Below are 21,991 nucleotides of genomic sequence, written 5' to 3'. Positions count from 1 at the left end.
GCACAAGCAGACAAGGAGTTAATGTAGCTCCTGTGATTATGGCAGCCACAGTGAGAAGCCCAAATTTGGGCTGGATGACCCACCTTTCCAGGCTATATTTGGCCATGGCAAAGTATTAGACAGTTCCATTTTAAAGGATCCTTGACTGCAATCTCTTTAGTACTTGTAGATTAAACAGTACCTAAAGACTTTTTAGTTGTAAAAAAAGGCTGCAGACTAAATCCGATTTCATAACTTCATTACAAAGGAAAACTGAAAAGGATTAAGTGCCTGTAAACGTATACACTGAAGTAGCTATTAGCAACTCTTTTGATAGCTTCTGTGTACAGCAGGGGAGCTACTGCCAGATTTCCAAAACTAGGTGGGGGGAGCCTCCACCAGCCAGACAGCACCCAATTTCGGTGCATAGCCCAGTCTGGAAATGAAGGGGCAGGAAGATCAGTGTAGGGCTTCACCCATCCTGCAGACTGGTCCCACACCACTCATCTGGCTTACATGTTCAGAACACTGAGCACCACTGGATTAAAGAAGTGATCCCTGCCACCAAAAGCTTAACACAGAAACGCAGATACAGACAAGACTAGAGCATACAAGCAGAGTAAAGACATGTAAACACCAGGTTAGTTTCCTGCTCTTGTTGGTTTATTATTTAAATATTATCCAAATGCCCATCAAGAATGCCCCGGGCCTGCTCCCCCCCTTCCCTCCTGATGCTTGAGGTCCAGGCCCACTCATCCCCTCCCCACCACGATGGTGGGGGGGAGGGGAGGAGGGGGCCTGGGCCCAATACAGGGGAGAACCAGGCCTGAGGGTGGGGAAGAAGCCAGGCCACTGGGGGGAGGCAACGGGGGAGGGACATGAACACAACAGGCCCAGGCCAACCCGACAGCAGTGGGGGGACAGGAGGAACAGGCTCAGGGCCAATGCGGTGGGGAAGGAGGTGTGGGGGAGGAGTAGGCCTGGGTCCAAGGGAGCAGAGAAAGCCTGCTCCTCCCTTCCCCCAAATCGCTGATATGTCAGGCCACATTAGCCCAGGCCTGCTGCTCTCCCCACTACCGCTGTGGCGAGCCAGCTTCTCCCCTAGCTCGGGCTTGCTCCCCCTCCCCTCCACCCACCTTGGGCCCGGCCCAGGCCCACTCCTCCCCTGCCAGCACTGCCTCATAGGCCCTGCAGGTGGTGATGACAGAAGGGGGAGGGGCAGGCTGAAGCCAACACTGGTGGCCTTGCATCCTCCGGGGCATCCTGAACCTGCTCCCCCCGGCACTGCCATCACCTCCAAGAAGCAAGGGCCACCCCCCTCCAAGGCCAGCCCTGGTGGCTTCCCCCATCCCCCGTTCCATCTGCTCCACTGCTGCCGCATCCAGGGAGCAGGGCGTGACGCCAGCTGTACTGGCCTCTCCCCCACCCCTTCCCCTGTGTCCCCACCATCATGGCAGTGCGTTGCTACCTGTCTAAACGCTTCTTTGCACTCATATTGATCGTGTGTCAGCCAATCAGAGTGCGAATAAAGCATTATAGACAGGCAGACAGACCAACTGACCAAGGCTTTTATAAATAGAAAATTTTTGGTTGGGGACTTGAGGGAAGAAGGCAAAGGGCACCCAGTATCTTTCATAGATACATGGGAGCCTAGAAAGGTGGGAAAGAAGGAGCCCCACATCTTGCTTCACAGAGAACTATTACAGTTTAGTGTCTGCCCTGTTTAGGGGATACTATCTGAGTTTTACAACAGCCAAGTCCACATACTGTAGTCTTTTCTTAGACTGAGGCTCATATTGATGCAAGAACTACTATATGCTGACTTTTTTTAAAGTGTGCTTTATCTTGGCAGTTCAAAAATAAAAAGGAAATAATTTGCAGCTATCATGAGGTTATTCTTATACACTTAACTGTATTTTTAATAGTACCAGTGCAATAGGTGCTAACTTTTTAACATAAGCAATACAAACTAACTAGATACAAAGTCACCTTTTGTAACCCACAATATTACTAACCTGGACATTTCTAGTTTTCCTTCTGTATGGTGTTCCAGTTTTGTGAGCTCAGGCTGAAGAAAAGTATCCAATAAGTAAAAGGCAAAATTTATTTCCTCAGATGAAGGAACATGCCACTGGATATCCAGGTTCCACAAGTCGCCTGGTTTACCCCAGTCCTATACAAACAGAAGCAGAACATTTCTCCATTTAGCAAGCTATAAAGCAAAACACTTGTTTAAAAAGTATTTAAATGAATACTTATTTCCAAACACAAAAAACTGTTCCTTTAAAAATAACAAACCACTCCTAAATATGAATTTAAGTGGTTTTGAAAGACTGAAGTATAGCTGTCAACCCAAGACAAGCTTGAAATGAATAATTAGCTGAAGACTTCTGCATCTGCATCAAGACAATCTTCCCACCCAAAGACAGGGAAACTGCTCAGTTATGACTTCAATTTTTGATCTTTCCAGCAAAGATCAGAAAAACCTTAGACTGAAATCTGGTAAGATGGTTATCATTTTGAGCTACAATCATGAAATTGGGTATCCTTATTCAGCACACAATTAAAGCCTCTACAAATTTTAAGTTAACCATTTCATGCTGCATCTGGCTAGCACGGTTCTCCGTAAGTTAACAATGTACCTCTTATTTCTTGATTTCTGTAAAGCAGAGCTCATTACACTATAGAATCTGCAAATTTGGAGTGCACAGACAAATGCTTAAAAGTAAGCAAATTAACAGAGACTGGAGACTTGCCATAGAACATCTGATATGTAGTTACTCTTCTTGTGGCTGTAATCATCCCATGACAGAATCGTAACAAAATAGGACTCAAAGAGATCTTCAGAAGTGATCTACAGTCTATGCCTTCTGGCCAGAGGCAGAACCATCCCTATCCAACCTGTCCTACACAAATCTATCACCTAACCTATTAGCAAGGCTACACAGTCACCTCTGACACAACCACAAGACATAACACCCTAACCTGCCACAGGTTAGGCAGGGGGAAAATATCAGCCTATTTCCTGCTGCTGCAAGGGCTGTTAAATATTGAATAAATGAACACTAAATCAGAACAACTTAGACCTGTTACTTTCATGGCTGAGTTCTCCTACTTAACAGATACTGAACATCAGAAATTCTGCGTTTAGTCTCCAACCACTGAATTTAGTGTGATTATCTGTTCATGCTCTGAGATATTCAGAGGAAATACAGATGTGAAATGAGCTAGTAAATAAGCACACTCTTCACTGCTTATGAGGGCGAGAGCTGCAAATTAGCTATGGTTGTATCATCCGAGTCTGCTTGCCAGCTGCCTCTGTATCCACTGTCCTCCTCTAATACTATGCAGTGCTCCATGAATAAGATCTTACCAATATTTATAAAAATGTTAATTTAGCAGACCCTGGAAATAAATCAATCTAGTACAAGGAACAAAGTGAAGACTACAATTGTACAAAGTAGTCTGCTGCTAATTTGCCATCTTCGGGGAAAAATAACCAAACTCTCCACCAAAACTGACAGACTGATAAGAAAAGATAGGGAAAAACCCCCAGGAGACAAAAGCAGCAACAGATACAAAATTATGACAATTACCAGTTGGTATAAAAAGGGCTAGTTAAGCATGTGCTAAACACTTAAAAGACACAAAGAGCACTTAGGACTGTTGCTTCCTCTGCATATCAACCTTGAAGTATTTAAGCAAGGTATGTTCTTGCTATAAGGCATGCACAGTTATGTGACTTAATTTTCATTTCATATAAATGCTTAACTGCATTAGCTTTCAGGTAATGATGGTGAGACCTGCAATGATTTTATTTTATGAAAGCTTGATTAGGCTTCTTTAGAGACTGGAGAACCAACTGACAATTTGTCCTTTGTTTGCATGTTATACATCAATAGGTCACCCCAAGGATGATATAAACCAGCAGACTTGCAAATAATTCAAGTATACGTGTGTGTATATACACATATATATTTACACACACACACACACACACACACACACACACACACACACAAATACATAGATATATACACACAGACACACACTACTGCTTGCCTCTAATCTTATTTTAACTAAATTTGAAAAGCAACAACAGAGTTTCATTGTAGATTTGTAACTCTGATCATCGTATGTAAATACCACTCTTGGAATGTCTGTCTAATTCTCCATACTCATCATTTACACATGCATTTGTTTTATTATTAATATATTGCAATGTCTCCATTTGTAAAAAGAAAGGGTATAGATTTGGATCAACAGATAAAAAGAAAGACGGCATTTTTGAAAGTCGTATCTACTATGTCAATGATTTTTTCTGACAAATGATATAAAAACCTATTTGCTTTAAAAGAATAGCTGGAATATTAAAGAATCAAAAATCTCTTCTGATTCATCTTAAAAGTAGCAGCAGTTTGTGCTGCTACATTTAAAGATGGGTGGATCTCAAATCTGTTCACCATATATTACAATACCCATTGTGTTTGTATCAGTCTTTGCTTTACACCATTTAATATTGCCTACGTTCACACGACTACATGAAGTATGTCCCATGTCATTTAGCTACTTGTTACAATATGAAGTATTATTATTTTCTGTTTATCTTATTTTAAAAAAAACTAGTTAATAAAGTCTATTGCAATGCACGTTTCAACGTTTAAAGCATCTTTCAATTACACTTTCCATAGTCACTACGTTGATAAATCTTCAAATAAAAACAAACAAGATAGTTTAGCATTTTTAAATGGTTTGACAAATCCCCTAATCCTAAATAAATGAAAATCCTTGCCTTGATAGGAAAGTATTCAGAAAGAGGCTTGTCAAAGCCACCTGGCACACTGCAGTACTCTGTGGGGTAGATAAGTGTAGTAGAACGAAGAAGATGGTGCAGTAGGTTACAAGACAGAATGTAACCCTGCTTACAGGTTAAGTGTAGGGTTTGCTGCAGAATCTTCACAAGCTGCTCCCTGTATGGCAGCAATTTCTTTCCATCCACTCGTGTAATCTAATCAAAAAGGGAGAAACATTCAAAGGTGAACTTAAATGATTTAGTTCGAACCAGGTCAAAAGCCTAATACAGTATATGCACCTGCTTTAACTATTTTTTTTTTTTTTAAAAAGGGGGTAAAGGAGGGATCTCAAACTGGCAGTATGTAGCAAGTACAAAAACAGCCTTTCTGCTGTTAGATGAAAACTTATGCATAAGTTTGACTCCTACATATTCCGACTCTGTGCTGTTCCCAACCTCCCAGGACTTTCAAAGCTCCATCATGTACAGAATTTCTGACTTGACCAACAGCGTCTTCCAGTTCATCTGAAAATCATACAGTTTGCTCTCTATGCTTCTTACTTTCTTTCCTGCAGCAGCAATCCCATTCCATCATTACTGGTGCTAGGGCAAATGGCTTTTAAAGTTTTATTGAAGTTGTATATGACTGAGTACATAACACAAGGTAAATATCATCCACTCCTGCTTAACATAAGCGTCTTTCAGCATCTTTCAAACAAAGGGTGAATGTTTGCTCCTACAGTAAAATATTTGTCTTTCAACAGCAAAGATGATTCAATTAAGGAACAGAACTGTGATCTTCATGGTACCTCTGACAAAAGTTGAAGGTTCCAGAGTAGTTCCTTATCTAGTTCTTCTTCATGCAAGACATCATCATCTAAGGACAAAAGTATTAAACACTACTGTTACCTAAATTGAAATGAAATGCTCAAACTGGAGGTTTAAATGATTTCAAACATTTAAGTCCAGAGTTTCAAATAAGCTACATAAGACATCTGGATACTTATACTGCTGTATATTTAATAACCACACACTTTTACCGGCAAATCTCACACATACATACGTGTTCCCACCCATCCAGAAGTCCCTGAATCCAATGTGATCAGAGAAAACTGATCACATGTAAATATTAACCCAGAAATCAACTTCTGAATAGGTAGGAGCCACCTGCCACCCCCCAGTGGGCTGCAAGCCCCAGGTGCCCTGTGTACTCCCCCTTCCCTCCCTACCTACAGGCTGCAGGCCCAGGGGCAGAGAACCCAAAGAGCCAAGCAGCAGTACAAGCAGTGGGAGAAGCAGCAGCCAGATGGGAACCCATGAGCTGCCAGTTGGACAGCCCCATGATGAACTACTTGCAAATATGCTTCTACGAAGCACGCCATCCAAGAAGTTTGTTAGACTGCTCTTCAAAAATGGTTACTCAAAACCTTTTCATTAGTTATCACAGCCCTCTTAAACACCCACCCCCACAAAGCACTCTTCTCAGTAAGCTACTTTATAAAGAAAAACAGATTGTTATTTTAAAGTATCAGTTTTACTCTTTAGATCAATAAAACACAATCAAAATGAAACTAATACAATACAATTAGGTAACTTTTGAACTTACTGATGGTAAGGTGAGTTATTACACTGCAGCAACGGGGCACAAAGAGCTTCAAAGACTCCTCAGGACGGCACTGAAAACATCATGACCAACCATAAATCTAAACAAGAAGACTTTCTGGAGCTACGTATTTTTCATAATCAAATAGTCTTAAAGCATTATTACAAATTAAGGATAAAGTGAACAAGAACATGGTCCAACTCAACTCTAGCTACAATTCAACCCAAGCTTTTAAGGCTTGAAATCTGGGCTCATAATTTTTTAAACACTCAGCAAACACACTATTATATTACAGAGCTGAACTCACAATCTCATAAAACTGAAATGATCTTATATCATCTTGTAACAATATATTTTAAGCCCATGTAAGAAAAAAAATAGGTTTCAAAGCTAAATCTTTTTTTTTAAATTTAAGTAAACAAGAATAATGTCTCACTTTTACTGCAGCTCGGCACATGTCAGCAACCATCCGACCAGCAACTCTTGTCTCAAATATATTTGAAACAGCGAAGTTAAAAACCTTTTCTAAGGCAACCTGAGTAGAATACAAAATACAGAAGTTATTACCTAATTAATGAGCTTTTGAATGGAGCAATGTCTTTTCCCATGAACACATGAAAGAGTGGCATTAATGTAGCAAATCATTTATTCACTCCTGTTCTTTCAAATATAAATACTTAAACAAAAAGGAGAACAAGCATGGATGTAGAACATCAAGAATAGAAGCTGTATGCATTCATTTTAAAATGAATATTCAAAAGGTTAATTATAAAAACAACCCGTGTCAATCATTTTGGGTATAGATTTTCTGAAGGAAGAAAAAAAGCTGCTGACTATCAGAATCCTTTGCGACTTTACTTTCATGGCTGGCATGCTAAGGAACATCTCTGTAGTATCCATTAAAAGATGCTACAAAGTTTGATGATGTTTGTAGAGATTTGCTCGATAATAAAAAAAAGCTTTCATTTTGTTAAAAACACAAAGAAAATAATTGTAACAAAAAATCTTGCAGAAAGGGTATTACAAAGTCAGAAGATGGAAATAACCATTAAGGTATTTACAAGTCTACAACAGAATTACGCTACAAATTTGTCTTTAAATGTTTGAAAACAAATAAGCCCTGGCCCAAGTTGATGCCACACTGGGGCAGTGCCTCTTGAATATTGTCAGAATGAATGCTCATGGATCTACCTTGGGAAGGAACATTGGACACTTATTGCCGAGTGCCCAGAAAAGGCAACAAACCAAAAGCTACAGAAAGAACAGGAAGCAGGCTGTTACTGTGCAAGTCCCTGAAGACAACCATCTTATTCCCCCTGTGTGCGGAAGGGGGATCAACAGGCCCTAACTTACTTCCCAGACTTTCAGACTAGGAACTGACAAAACCATCACCAACCTCTCTCACTTATAAAATATGTACCTTCTTTTCCTCACATCCTCCAAAGTTAGATCAACAAAGGGAAGAAATTCAAAGCGACATTTAAAAAGTGTCAGTATCAAAATAATTACATATTTCATCTAAGCAAGTAAGATGAAATACAAATTTAAGTTTTATAGCACCACAACACACTTATAAGATTTATAATCAACTAAAGGAAGACACTTTTAGGCACCCTGTATTCAAAGCAGCAGCTCAGAAAGCAACATATAAGTACTCAAACGATCTGCAATTTTAGTAACACAAGGACAAAATTCAACAGTTACCACAAGATGCAAGGAAGAATATTGAACACATGGATTTAACTTCATTTTGTATGTCAGCTTAAGCTATCCCAGTGCCTTCAGTTGACAGACATGTAGCCTTCCCAATATAGTGACTAAAAAGGGTGGTAGTACAGCAGAGTGCCTTGCAACAAGGTAGCAAGAAAGCTTGTAATAATTTGCACAGCGCAAACAGCCACCCTCAAGACAGAAGCAGAGGACAATTACGCTGTTTTAAGTTTACACCAATGTAGCTTTACTCCTAATTTTTGCACAATTTTTCTATACCAATTTAAATTATACAGGTACACACTGTGCGCCAAGGCTCTTAATTCCTCCCATGATTTAGTTTCTTGTTAACTGATAAGTATCTGAGGGTTTTGTGTATCACTAAAGGTGGCAAAGTTTCTAGCTTTTTTCCTTTGTTTTGCAACAAGTCTGAAGTGTTAGGAAGGGAAGAAACAAAATGGATAAGCACTTTGTTACAAGGAAAACCAATCCTTCCCACAAATAAAATAGAGACTTATTTCCCTTCCCCTTCCTCAAATGAACATTTGCACATACCTTAAATATATCTTTCGAACATTGGGTGAGGATTGTACTGAAAGTAGAAGAGAGGCCCAATTCCACTAAACTCTCCAAATGAGTCATCTTTTCAGTTTCAGTCTCTTCTCTAGTTTGTTCTAGCGTGCTGCTTTCTATGAGCCCAAAACATCTATAGAAGTTGATCAATACAGTAAGTGAAAAAAAGCAGAGGCTTGCAATTTAAGTTACTTTGGTTAAATTAATCTACAGACTTACCTGTCCATAAACTGCAGTACAAAATCCTCAAATTCAGCAGTAGCAGAACACAGCTCTCTCTCTACCTACAATTTCCAAGTAAAATAAGACAAAAATGGAATGTTTAACTTTCCTAATAAAATAAAATGGGCTTTATAACTCTAAAATTTAAGAACTGAAAGTATTTTTAAGAAGTTAGTAAGCAAGGACTCGGACTACAATACTAAGTTCTGTGTCAACCTGGGTTTCTCTGTAGCCACAGGTTGGAAGCCACAGTCTAATCTTCATACTGTGCTGCAAGTACACATGGCCCCATACTTTGGCTACATATCCACTCAGGCAAAAGCAGCCACTAAAATCCTGACAGCTAGCATCGCCAACAAGTTTATCTATTGGTGGTAACTAGTGGTAGATTTAGCAATATTAACATCAGTCCCCTCACAAGATGTTCCTGAAATCCTAGAATTTCTGCTCAAGTTGTACTTACTTGTATCATGGGTGTCAAACCCATCTGGCCCCACAGGTCAGATGAGTGGCACAGGGCCATTCTACAGGCCACAGCAGACCCTCAGACACACCCTGCATGCCAAATCCAACACATCTTGAACCAGCCAGAGAGGCTGCACTAGCTGCTGTCACAAGTGATGGCTGCGCCAGCAGTGATGAAGCTGATGCGCACTGAAATGGGCAGTGCGATTGCCAGAGTGGGCACCATCTGCAGCACACTGGGCCACCTGGTGCACCCTGCATGCTGCCTTTGGGTCAACTCCTGGACCCAGTCAGCACCAGGGGCCAGATGACAGGACTCTGCAGGCCAGATCCAGCCCACAGGCCATCTCTCTCTGATACCCATGTCTTACAGAGTTTTGAAAACTGCCATTAAAGGCCACAGTGAAGATATTAAACTGAATTTTTTGGCTTGCAGTTTGCCACAACACAGACTGATACTCAGTATCATGGGCAGTTAATCTCTACATCTCTGCATCCATTGTTTATGTCAAACACAGGAATAGCATTTTGAGGGCAAGTGCAAAAAAAAAGCTAGTCTAGAGGCCAATTGTCACACCTATTCTACACTTAAAAGGGAGCAACAGAATAAAAAATAACCAGAGAAGGAGGAAGAGGTGGTGACAGGAAAACTGTATTAGTTATATTTTATGTCTACAAAGCATTCTTACCTCTGAAAGATCATCTCTTTCTTGTAGTACAGATGAGCAATCTACCAAAGGCACTAAGGTAGAAAATGTTGCAATAAACTGGAATGTGATCTGTTGGGCATTTGAAATATATATTAATACATATTCCTATGTTATGGTACCAAAAGCTTATGAGACTTGGAAACAAACTATACGGGTTCATGCTGAGGCATTAAGCTTAACCAGAAAGTTATGCAGAAAACAGGCAAATTATCTTCCATTCCAGGCAGAAAATCTCTGTACCAGTTACCACTAAAACTAGTACTATCAAAAAAACTGAATTTTTAGTAAAGTCATCTTGTTATATATTGAATTTTGGGAAATATTTACCTCCTATATAAAAATATAAAAGCGTAAGAATTGCCATTTACTGGGTCAGACTATAGGTTCACCTTGCCCATCACACAGTGGCAGAGAGTAGATGTTGAAAAGCAGAGGGAATAGGATATGACCAGGGTTTTTTCTACTGCTCCTCTCCTACTTGTGACCTCCAGCATTTAAGGTCTAGGAAATTCTGATTCAGAAGCTGTATCCCAAACTCCCATGCTCATTAGCTACTGATGCACCTTTCCTCCAATAATCGGTTCAATCCCATTTGCAGATATGTTACAATGAAAAAAGTATGAAATTGTGAAAACCACCCCTTAAGATGTTTTGTATAAAGTGTTTACACTGAGGTGGTCAACCAGCAATATAATTGCCCCCAAGTGTGTGGGCAGCCTCCGTGTGTGGCACATGGTAGATCAAGGAGGGGCAAGCATCACAGTAACACAAGGGATAGGAAACAGAAGGCAGAGCAGAAGTGCAGGACAGGAAGCAAATCAATCAGGGGAAAGGGAACAGAGTGGCACTCTGGGACAGCACAGGGCTAATTTCTAGCATGCCTACCAAAAATTCTGCCCCCCACCACTGATTTACACTGTCTAAATATTGGCAGAAGTATTTGAAAACTCATGATGCTCAGGTTAGGTAGAAGAAGACTGGAAGAAGGCCAATGTGGTATCCATCTTCAAGAAAGGGTGGAAAGTAGATCCCAGGAATTACAGGCCAGTCAGCTTGACCTCAATCCCCAGTAAGATTCTGGAGAAAATCATCAAGGAGACCCTTCTGGATAAGCTGGCTGAGGGCAACATCCTAAGGGACAGCCAGCACGGGTTTGTTGCAGGTAGGTCTTGCCTGACTAATCTCATCTCCTTCTATGACCAGGTGACTTGTCACCTGGACAAGGGAGAAGAGACTGATGTCATGTATTTGGACTTTAAAAAAGCCTTTGATCTGATGTCCCATGGCCTCTTCATGGAAAAATTGGCCAACTGTGGCCTCGGCTACACCACAGTCCAATGGCTGGGAAATTGGCTCTGAAGTCAGACTGAGAGAGTAGTGGTTGATGGTAGTGAATCATGATCAGAGGGTAAGAGAACAGGCCTTATGAAGAGAGGCTGAGAGCCATGGGACTCTTCAGCCTGGAAAAGTGCAGGCTCAGGGGAACCTGGTGGCTGCTTATAAGTACATAATGGGTGTAACATCAGGACCTGGGAGAACTTCTGTTCACCAGAGCACCCCAAGGGAAAACAAGGGCCAACAGTTAAACTCCTCCAAGACCATTTTTACCTGGACATAAGAAAAATTTCTTTACTGTCCAAGCCCCCCAGGCCTGGAATAGACTCCCTCCAGAAGTGGTCCAGGCACCTACTCTGGACTCATTCAAGAAATGCTTGGATGCTTATCTTGCCGGGATCTTTTGACCCTAGCTGACTTCCTGCCCCTGCTGATGATCTTCGAGGTCCTTTCCAGCCCTATCGTCTATGAAATCTATGAAAATGAGCATATGGGCATCTAGGACCCCAAAAGCGCCCATTTTAATAAACAAAAAGCATTCCACTGATTTCAAATGGCTGTGTTATCAGATCTTTAAAAGGCAAATACATGCTGCCAGCCCTGAGTTAACAGGATGGGTTACTGAACTAAATATTATGCAACACAAGTCCATAATACACAGATTATCAGAATTCAACATATTAATAAAATGCTTAGAACTGTTCAAACACACACTATAGTGTTATCCAGTGTTTATAGTCGTTTTTTTAAGACTTTCTAAAATTAGAAATGGAACTTTAGCCTAAGATAGGACTTCAAATTCTTTTAACATATCTTCCATTTACTTTAATATTAATCTCAAAGAGGTCTCAAAGCAATTTAAAGGTAGTCAAATAGTACTTTACACCTTAAAGAATTAAGAGAGATATATGCTCACCATGCATTTGCTGAAGTCATTTGGATCCACGCCAGGCAATGCTCTCATCAACAGAGGTAACATGTGTGTTGGACCCTCAGGAAACCACTTGCCTCCAGATACCAAGCTACGAGCTACTCCAATTACACAGCTTAAAGTAGCTGTGAGCTGATGAGGTTCTGTCAATGTCTCCAGTGCCGGATATGTCCTATACAATTTCAAAAGAAGCCATATCAAAAATAGAGACAGGAATAACCTTGAGCTTCTAAACAAACTATAGTCAATGAAAATAGATATGCAATACCAAATGTCAGCTTCAAAAGTTTCCTTTTAAAAATCAAATCATTGATGGATAAGTTATGGACCATCCTAGCGAATTAGGCATAACATGACTAGCCTAGATCCAAGGCCTTAACATTTATATATATATAAAAAAAAGCAAGCTCACAAACGGAGTTTTAGGAGGCTCTCATCCATTAAACCTGCATACAACTAACACACAGTATTTACTCAAATCCAAGACAACTTTGAATGTAAAGCTATTCCTTAATTAGATTCTGTACATGGAAAACACATTAATTTTCCCTGTACAGAATATAATTATTGTCCTCAATTTGTTCCCACCCCAAACTGCTTTGGCAGCGAAAGTGATGGCAAAAAGACGAGCAGTGGAGGGGAAGCAGGCAGTGGGGGGGGGGGGGGGGGCGGGGTCAAGAAACCTGACCTGTGTACCTTGCCCCTGCTGCCTGTCCGCCTCATGATTTGCCCCTATTGCTGCTTTCCTCCCCCCTACAGAACCTCCCCAGTGTTTGTACCTCAGCTGCTTACCCCCTCTGCCATTTGCCCCATCCCTACACTTGACCTCCCTTGCTGCCTCAGAATGAACAGGGAGAATATCATTACTGCCTCACTTACAGTTGTCATAGTGTTGCAATGTTTACTTGATACATTTGTTTTACATAAATAAATGTTTTTATGAACTCCAGTCAGCATTTGATCTGGCATTTGGTCAGGCTAACTTTTCGAACGTTGTAAAATTCAATTGTTTTCTGTAGGAAGGAGCTGAGCATAAGATTTTTCACAACATGGGTTGTTTTGGGAAGGTGAATGTGCATGTGCAAGAGTAAAATGAGAAGTAACCCACTGGTAGGGGCCCAAAGCATTCCAGATATGCATTTTGTGGTTTGCCTGTAAAATCAGAAGCAACAGACTAAATAGTGTAATAACCTGTAATTATGCAATATGTGATCTGACACAGCACACTGAAAAATCAAGATACTATGAAGCATATTACACACCATGTGCCACTCACAATATGCATTATGCCTATATATACTTTTGCCAAGACCCTGAGCTGTGAAAAAAGATGATCAGTACAGGTCAGGGGACAGTGGTGCAAAGCTGGCTATGAGGTGCTCCTCAAAATATCTGGCATTGGTACCCTGAAATTTTCTAGTCATGTAAGAGCCATTCTAATTTATGGTAGCTATCAACCCAAAAGCCACATCAGTAGCCAGTCAAAACAACATCCTCTTATACACCACCACACCTTGACCAATCCAGATGCTAAATTCTAGTGTGTTCAAAAAGCTGTACCCAACCCAAGTATCCCCCCCACAATTAAAGAATTGTGCTGGCCTATACAAGTGCTCTAGGCACAAACTCTGAATCATCTTTTTTTTTTTTTTTTAAATTTGCATTGATCATCTTTATGGTTTCAATACAACTTACTTTTCAAGTACAGGTGGAATTACTAATTCAGGACGCATTAGTGCCAGATTCTGTAGGGCTTGGGCAGCCTCTAGACTTCCAGTTTTACTAAACATAGCCAGAAGAACAGGTTGAATAATGCATTCTACAAAGTCTGTAACATCTTGATCAGTAAGTTTATGGCTATCAGGCACAGGTGTAAGCCAAGTCATTTTTTTGTAACGTTCACGATGCAATCTTCTAACAACGCTACTTGGTAATCTTTGAAGTAGTTTCATCAACTTGTTCTGTTGAATATATAACCAGTGGTAACAGAATCAGGTCTCAATAATTAGCAGTGAGAAGACATCAGCAAGACCTGAACTTAATTCATACAACAGGCAGTTAAAGGAAAAAAAATAAAAAGGTCAGCCATAGTAGCTTAAGACACTTAAGCAACTACACAACAGGAAAAGCTACTTACTGAAAGGTAGTAAAATCTAAGTAACCAAAATGTGCAATGGAGGCTGATACACCCACCAGTACAGGCTACACTGTGTCACTCCTACTCATTTCTGTAAATGTCAAACACATGCTTATGTACTTTATTTTTCCTAGAGCTTTTGTACAGTGACTAAATCAGATAAATGGAAATTATTTACCAGTAACAGGAGATCTTCAATGGCATCCTCTGCACTCTCATGCTAGGGGAATATTCTGGAATACTTAAGCTACCCTTGTAATTCTAGAGGTGCTGCTGGAGAAGTCAGGCTCCTAACACCAGTGAGGGCAGTCTTGCCACGCTAACTTCTGCTCACTACTAGATACCATGGAGATGTCTGTGCTGCATGCAGAGGGTGCACTATAACTGCACTATACCAGCCAAGGATCACGCAAAATCCCAGAAACCCAACTGTAAGGGTATTAAAACACTGGTGCTCAGCCTTTGGCCCACAAAGCCATGCTATTCAGCCCACAGGGCTCCCCACGGGTCTGGAAATTTGGTTGCAAGAGAACAGCAGCAGCATTAATTGCTCCCAGAGCCATAGCAATTAACACCATCACTGCTCCACTACCAAGCTTTCAGCTCCACTGCCAAACTTTCAGATCCACAAGGAGCCCTGTGATGCAGATGACATGACCCCCACATGCCAGACTGCGCTGATGCATGATAATGCTGGATCGCACCTGCGGACCAACCCTATGCCAGACGTGGCTTATGGATTATAGAGGTTGAACATCACGGCCTTATAAGGCTCTCCCACTGTGTGGACTCTTATTTACCCAGAGGGTTAGGAAAGACATCAACATATATAGATCAAGAAATACCTATTCCCTATAACAAGGGTTAATAATATAAAACACTGTCTTAACTCAGTGGGGGCCAACCTCTCCAGCAGGTGGGCCACAAATTAGCTCTTCGCTTTCCCCCAGTGCCCCTCCATTGCCACTTCACTGCCTGATGTGTTGCTATGCGTACTTTCCTGTGCTTCCTGTCCGATCTGCTACTTTGCTTTCTGTTCCTTGCCCCCTCCCAGTCCACCATGTGCCAATACAGAGGCTGCCTGTACCACTTCTAGCAACTGTGCTACAAGTTGGCCAATATGCACTTGCACAACAACAAATCCAGATCACATGAATTCTCATTAGTTCACCTAAGTTTATTATTATCATTATTATTGTTATTATTATTATTATTAAATGTTAGCAGTAATGATAACATTATCTCTTACTTCAAAGAATACCATCCAGGGAAAGATGCAGATACACACAGTTCTGTTGAGAACCATAATGTTAAAATTTTAAACTCATATTATTTATATGTATATAGATCTGGCCCATGGAGCCATTTTATCTGGTCTCCCAGGATGGTGTTTCAGGAGTGTAGTAGGTAGGACTGATTTGCTTGGTTAATGGACAGCAGTGCAAGAGCAGTGGCAAAGCTGGGTGGGGGCAAGAGGAAGCAGTCAAATCTGTAGCCGAGGCATGAGTCAGGCTGGAAGTGGCTTCCAATTCAGACTTAAGCCCTGTTAAACCAGCACCCTGATGCAATAAAAGAAAAGGTTGTCTACTTCTACTCTATCCAGTACCAACATTTTATGCTATTTTTAGGTCTAATATTTAAGCAGTGGATTTTGTGACCCAACTAGCTGAGTACTAAACAAAAATTCATTCTACACTGAATAATCAAAATGAGATTTTAGTATATATTAGGGGTGCACCGATAGAGATTTTTTCAGCTGATACCAATGGCTGATATTTAACAAGTAGAATTCTGATTTAACTGCCAATGCTGGTAAGTCTGTTGGGGGAAAAGGGGTGATGGCAGGTGGGGAAAGGAGCATTGTGGGGGAGGGGGAACAGAGGCCTCCGTAGTGAGGGAGAGAGTGGGACTGGCACCAGAGCTGCAGCAGGTGGTGCCCAGCCAGGACGGGGCACAGGATGGAGCTACAGTTCATCCAGGGGGGTGTGGGAAGGGGAGGGGAAGCCTTTCCACCACCCTGGGAAGGCATGGGGGGGCGTGTGCTCCCCAGATGCGTGTGCGGGATCAGGGCAGGCTCTTCCTGCCAGGGGGACTGGGCAAGCGGTGCTGCAATGGGGGGCTACAGTAAATTTTGGGGTGGCTGTAGCCCATCCCGTAGCCTCATTTCTAGTGCTACTGCCACCTGCCCTGAGAGCAGCCTGGCACAGCCCCCCCACCAGGAACAGCCCAGCACTGCCCCCAGCCCCAGCCCACAGCGGCAGCCCACTCTAGCCCTGTGCACAGATCTGGGGGCATATGACCCCCCCATGCCTTGCTGGGGTGCATGCAGAAGCAGGAGCCGAGCCCCCACTCTCCCCCGACAAGTGACATCTGTCCCATGCTGCACCCTGGCTGGGCAGCACTTACCCCAGCCCCACTCCCTCCCTCACTACAGGAGACTCAGTTGGGTCCCCATCCACACTCCTTCCCTCCCCCACATCTCTTCCTCCACAGCTGACTTACCAGCTGGACGCTGCTCTCCATGCTGCCAGACTGTGCTCCTGGCCACCTGAGTGCTGAGCTGCAGCTGCACATGCACACAGCATTTATTGGCAACGTTAAATCGGCCACATCAGCCAAAAAGCTGATTGCCAATAACGTCAATTTTCCTTTTATCAGTGCCAATATGATATGGATTGATGTATTGGTGTACCTCTAGTATGCATTTATATATGATAGCTCAACAAAACTAGAGCATGCCTTACTAGTAAAGTGCCATTTAAATGCTAAAAAAAACTGTTACTTAACCAAAGATAAGGCTTTCGTGGGTGATTTGAAACTGACAGGTACAACAGATAATTGCAGTAAAGTTACTTTGACAAGTTGAATTTCATAGCTAGCACTGTACCCAGTTAAAATTTGTTGTATTTGCTCATTTTCTGGCTACTTTTCTATTTACCTTCATTATCACACCTGTGTATTTTTGGTATTTTTTTTTTTTTTTTAAGAGAAAATATATTCATCATTACTGTAATCTACTATTTACTGTAAGATAAAATAATTTGTAAGAAACAATACAAACACTGTACTAAAAATGAAGGACATAGCAGAGACATTTGTGCTAGAATTACATTTTCACTATAAAACTTAAAATATTTTTAGTACTGAAAAAAATCAGAGCTTTATACTTAATACTCACCAGCCATCGACCATTATTTGAAGGATGATAAAAGGATGCAATGCTACTGAATAACCCAGACAAGTGCTTCTGTACTATTTTGCTTGGTCCACCCTGTCCAAAACCAAAAAAAAAACAACACACAAAATGTTCACTAAATAGGATAACCAAGATGAAAAGAGATACTGCAAAAGATCTCTCTTAAACATTCATATTGAAATTCCTATATATATTGAGAATTAAACAAGATATATTTTAATCCATCCTTAAAAACAACATAGTTTTAAGATAGTAAAAACACAAACAAAAAAATATAAAATCGTATTTGATATTTGAATATCAGTATATCAGCTTCCTGAGCATGCATTTCCATTTAGAACAAGGCACCTACATAGAATGATTACTTTATTCCATGCAGTCATGTTGGCAAGCAATGGCATAATACTAGAAATGCTCTTAGCGTTGCCATCTATTTATACTCTTTGATGAAGCAACACAGCTCCAGGCCAGTGCACTTAAAGTTAGACTGTTCTCCCCAGTAGGAGAAGGGTCCATGGAAAATTAGGCCTGAAACCCTGTGTTGGGTTGTGACTTCAGTAATATTACAAATGTATTTTACCTTGCATTGTAATGAATTGACAACATTTTGGGGTAACAGACTTAAGATAAAATATGTGATTGGTTCCCCCTCCAGGTTGTAGTGGGTAAGGCACTTAAGAAGTCTAGTACAGGACAGTCGCAACTTACGTGTATTTAACTTACACGAATTCAGATTTACGCACTTGGCTGCTGGGGCTGGCAGCTGGGTGCTGGCCGGGGCATGGCTCATAGTGCGGTGCTGCATGGCTGGGGGGCTCATGCTCAGCTGGCCGCCTTGTACGGGCCCGGCGGCAGTGGCTGCTCGGCGCTGAGCACGGCGATTTCAGCTATACGCGCTGACTTCGGAACGTAACCCCCACATAAGTTGCAATTGTACTGTATTGAGTTACAAGGGTCAGGCATGGAGAGGCTTCCTGATAGTTTCAGTGTATTTTTATTAGATTTGTCATAAATTTATGACAAAATTTGATTGCTCGCATATTTTCCTGGTTTACTTTGATCAGCCATTCCCTCTTATATTAACACATTCTTTTTTGTACTTCTAAATGATTTTCTTCGAAGCTATACCTGAAATCAGTCATAGATAATTGTCGCTTCTGGGTCTAATAAAACAGGGCAGACTTCTCTTACCCCAAAAGTTATAGAAGCAAGGAGACTAACGGCACAAAACATCAAAAAAGCTAGCAACTGGCAGGCACACTTATTTATAATCACTGCTGCTTTAAAGGGTCAAAAAACCCACCTACAGCACACAAACATTCCCTCAAAATCTGAGCTTTGAGTAGGAAAGTCCCAAGAAGAGGATCTAAATCTCACTCATTCCTAAGAGTGAGAAGACCACTATGGATAAATCTCATCCTTGCACTCCATTTTTCATCACCAGTGCAGCTGGTAGCTTTTTTCCAGATGGTACTAGCAGTAGCACTGAAGTAAACCTCATGCTTAATGTTCCAGATAAATGGGAAGACATTACTTTTAAATACATATTAGACAAAAGGAAAGCCTAAGAAAAATAAGCCTCTGCAAGTGAACTGAATACCAAGACACTTATACATTCATTTTAGCTGTAAAGCTGCTAGAGCTTTGCAGTAACAGTTTTTGATACACTATAAAAGTAGGATACTAACCATCATGGCTGTGATCCACATTACTGCATGTCCTATATCATAAGCATTTGTTAAGTATCTTGGAACTACAACTTGATTGCTCCCCACAGGAAGATTCAAACTTCTCAGAATCCTTGTAAATATCTGTTTTAAGAGTAACTCAGCGTTAGTAAGAGCATTATAACCTACTAAGTTTCTTTACAATATTTTAGAACAGAACAATTATTCCTGTATGTTTTTGTTTTTTGTAATTAATTTACTAGAGTAAATTTTACCTGTGCAATGAAACAGCACATGTGCTTTTGGTCACTGGGAATCTACAGGCATTGCAGATCCCGCTCTTAGCAGTAGACAACAAATAAAATGCCAGCTCCCAGCAAAGGGTTACTCTGAGAAAGGCATTTTCACATTATGCTGAATTTGCTCACTAGAAGAAATATCACAACATTTAACACTGCAGGCACCAGAGAACTGTACACACATATGCATGTCTGATCACCTCTGAATAAAACATGCATCCTAGAGGCAGGATATAACTGAAAAAACAGGAACTGAAAATTACGGACTTAAACATAAAAAAGAAATAGAGAATATTTCAGTGACTTGTAAAAAGGCAGCCCAATTATTGCAAAAACTGATAAATCTCAAATCATCCACTAATAAACATACAGTTTAAAAGTGATATACTGCAGAAGTCAAGACATTAGTAGCTATCTGGGAATTATCCTATAGGTTTAATATTCAGTGAACAGTTGTCTATTTCTTTATGGTTAACGAACAGCTTCAGGCATTCTTTCAGGAAAAGATAGAATTAAATGATGAACAAGCAGCAGCCTTCACAAAAACCAGACAGAATTGGGGAAATGGTCTCCCTCTCACTCTTCAGCATGATTACATTATGCACTTAATTTAATGAAGGCATTACTCTGAACCTTTCCAGTGTCATTATTCAGTTGGATGATTTGCAAAGACAATGCCCTAGATTTTCCAGTGTTCAAATTATAATAAAAACATGGAATAAACCAAGCACCCCACTGTGTCTTTACTAACGCAAGATTTGGAAGGTCTGAAACAGAAATAACTCAATTTCTGAAGGGGTGCATAACACACATCTCAAGAACAGCTCCAGATGGGCAAGAAAACTAACACCAGATTTTTTTTTTTATTAAATAAAACATGTTAAAAGGCCACGAACAGCTTGAAATCAAACATCTGAGGTATTCAGAGAACACATCAAGCTCCACATTTCAAAAAGATACCATATGAGGCCCCATTCTTAAAAGGAACTATGTATTGCTTGTGCATGTAGAATTATTCATGTGCTTAAGTGTTGACAGGAATATGTCAATGCCCTTCCCAGTTAACTCATGCAACATACTATCTTCTTCCTAGATTATATACTGTAACAGTATGGCCCAGGTAGACACTACAGAAAATATTTAGCTTGGTAAGACTGCCAAAGATCTATTTTAGGAGAACCAAAAATTACTTCAACAAATAATCAAGGTTACCTTTGGTACATATGGATCCCAGTCTATGTAGCCTATGTTGTCAGTGGCCAAGCGAGCAAAAAGATTTACTAAATGCTAGGGGGAAGGAAAGAAAAAAACAAAAACATGTCAATATTTATTGCACAGAGTTTTAAACAGAAGAATCAGACTCCCTTCATCAGCTACCATGGAGGCAAGATGCATTTTCCCTCAACATTGGTATATTAACCAAATGTCATATATGCTACAATTCAGCAATTTAAATAAAAGTCTTATGTAAAAATTTGACAACCTTCATTCCCATGTTATTTCTAAATGCTTACAACTAAAGAAAATCAGGAAGTGAGGGGAAAAAAAAAGAAAAATGTATGTACACCCCGCCCCCCTCCTTGATTTCTCATTCACTACAAAATATGGAAGCATGGAATATTGTTATACTGATGGGATTTCAATTAATCCTAAGTCGCATCAACTGAAACAGCATTTGCAACCCCATAAACACTAACTGATTGTTTGGAACATAAAGATTTAAACAAACAGAACCACTTTTTTGCTGGCTTATTTAGTTAGATGGTGACAATTTGTTGGGAGTCATGAAATTACCACCACCTCCTATTTTCACATTAAAAAGAAGGATAAGAACAGAACAGCATTTGACTGCATCCAAATTAAATATGTTGGGTTTATTTGTAAACATGCTGAAGTGCTATAAACATGAAGCTATTCTACAGTAACTAGAAAAAGAAAATACTCACCCCTTCCCATTGTGGAAGATTTTGAACTGAAACCCAAAGGCCTATAAATTCATCAAACCAAAGCCTAAAAGAGAAGAAATAAAGCTGTTCATTTCAGCTTTGTTCCAACTTCTCTACTCAGACAGGCAAATCTTAGGGATGTAAATATTATTTTTAAAAATATTCACTTAACCTCCTGTAATTATATTGGTTAAATGAATAACCGAAAACATAGCTGCTGCTGGGAGCCTCTCCCAGCTCCCTTTGACTGAGGGCAGTAGGCAAGGCCAGCCACAAAACACAGCCCATATAAAGCCCTGCACTGGTAGGAGAGAGCACCTATGAACAAGCAGCTAATTGCTTAAGTGATGAGTCATTAGCAAGAATCTGGGTTTTCCTGTTTGCCATGGGTTTTTTCTCCTTTAAAGCAGCAGGCCTGGGCCAACT

General features: G+C 40.7%; 1 protein-coding gene across 1 annotated transcript in view; it reads right to left on the bottom strand.

Annotated features, from left to right (window-relative positions):
- LOC109291234 (proteasome activator complex subunit 4-like) overlaps nucleotides 1-21,991 on the bottom strand; it is a 108,821-nt gene that overhangs the window by 41,796 nt on the left and 45,034 nt on the right. The window contains exons 6-19 of the mRNA XM_019508152.1: nucleotides 21,566-21,629; nucleotides 20,832-20,906; nucleotides 19,342-19,464; nucleotides 17,636-17,728; nucleotides 14,016-14,281; nucleotides 12,306-12,492; nucleotides 10,034-10,123; nucleotides 8,877-8,941; nucleotides 8,640-8,790; nucleotides 6,811-6,909; nucleotides 6,378-6,447; nucleotides 5,581-5,648; nucleotides 4,772-4,987; nucleotides 1,995-2,152 (exon numbers count right to left, since the gene is read on the bottom strand). Coding sequence (XP_019363697.1) covers nucleotides 1,995-2,152; nucleotides 4,772-4,987; nucleotides 5,581-5,648; nucleotides 6,378-6,447; nucleotides 6,811-6,909; nucleotides 8,640-8,790; nucleotides 8,877-8,941; nucleotides 10,034-10,123; nucleotides 12,306-12,492; nucleotides 14,016-14,281; nucleotides 17,636-17,728; nucleotides 19,342-19,464; nucleotides 20,832-20,906; nucleotides 21,566-21,629 — 1,725 coding nt within the window. The remainder of the gene's footprint in view (nucleotides 1-1,994; nucleotides 2,153-4,771; nucleotides 4,988-5,580; nucleotides 5,649-6,377; nucleotides 6,448-6,810; nucleotides 6,910-8,639; nucleotides 8,791-8,876; nucleotides 8,942-10,033; nucleotides 10,124-12,305; nucleotides 12,493-14,015; nucleotides 14,282-17,635; nucleotides 17,729-19,341; nucleotides 19,465-20,831; nucleotides 20,907-21,565; nucleotides 21,630-21,991) is intronic.

Source organism: Gavialis gangeticus, unplaced genomic scaffold (genome assembly GCF_001723915.1).
Source record: "Gavialis gangeticus isolate Ggan-Ray unplaced genomic scaffold, GavGan_comp1, whole genome shotgun sequence".
Classification (NCBI taxonomy): domain Eukaryota; kingdom Metazoa; phylum Chordata; order Crocodylia; family Gavialidae; genus Gavialis; species Gavialis gangeticus.
The sequence above is the reverse complement of the archived record's forward strand: the minus strand, read 5'-3'. Positions and strand labels throughout refer to the sequence as shown.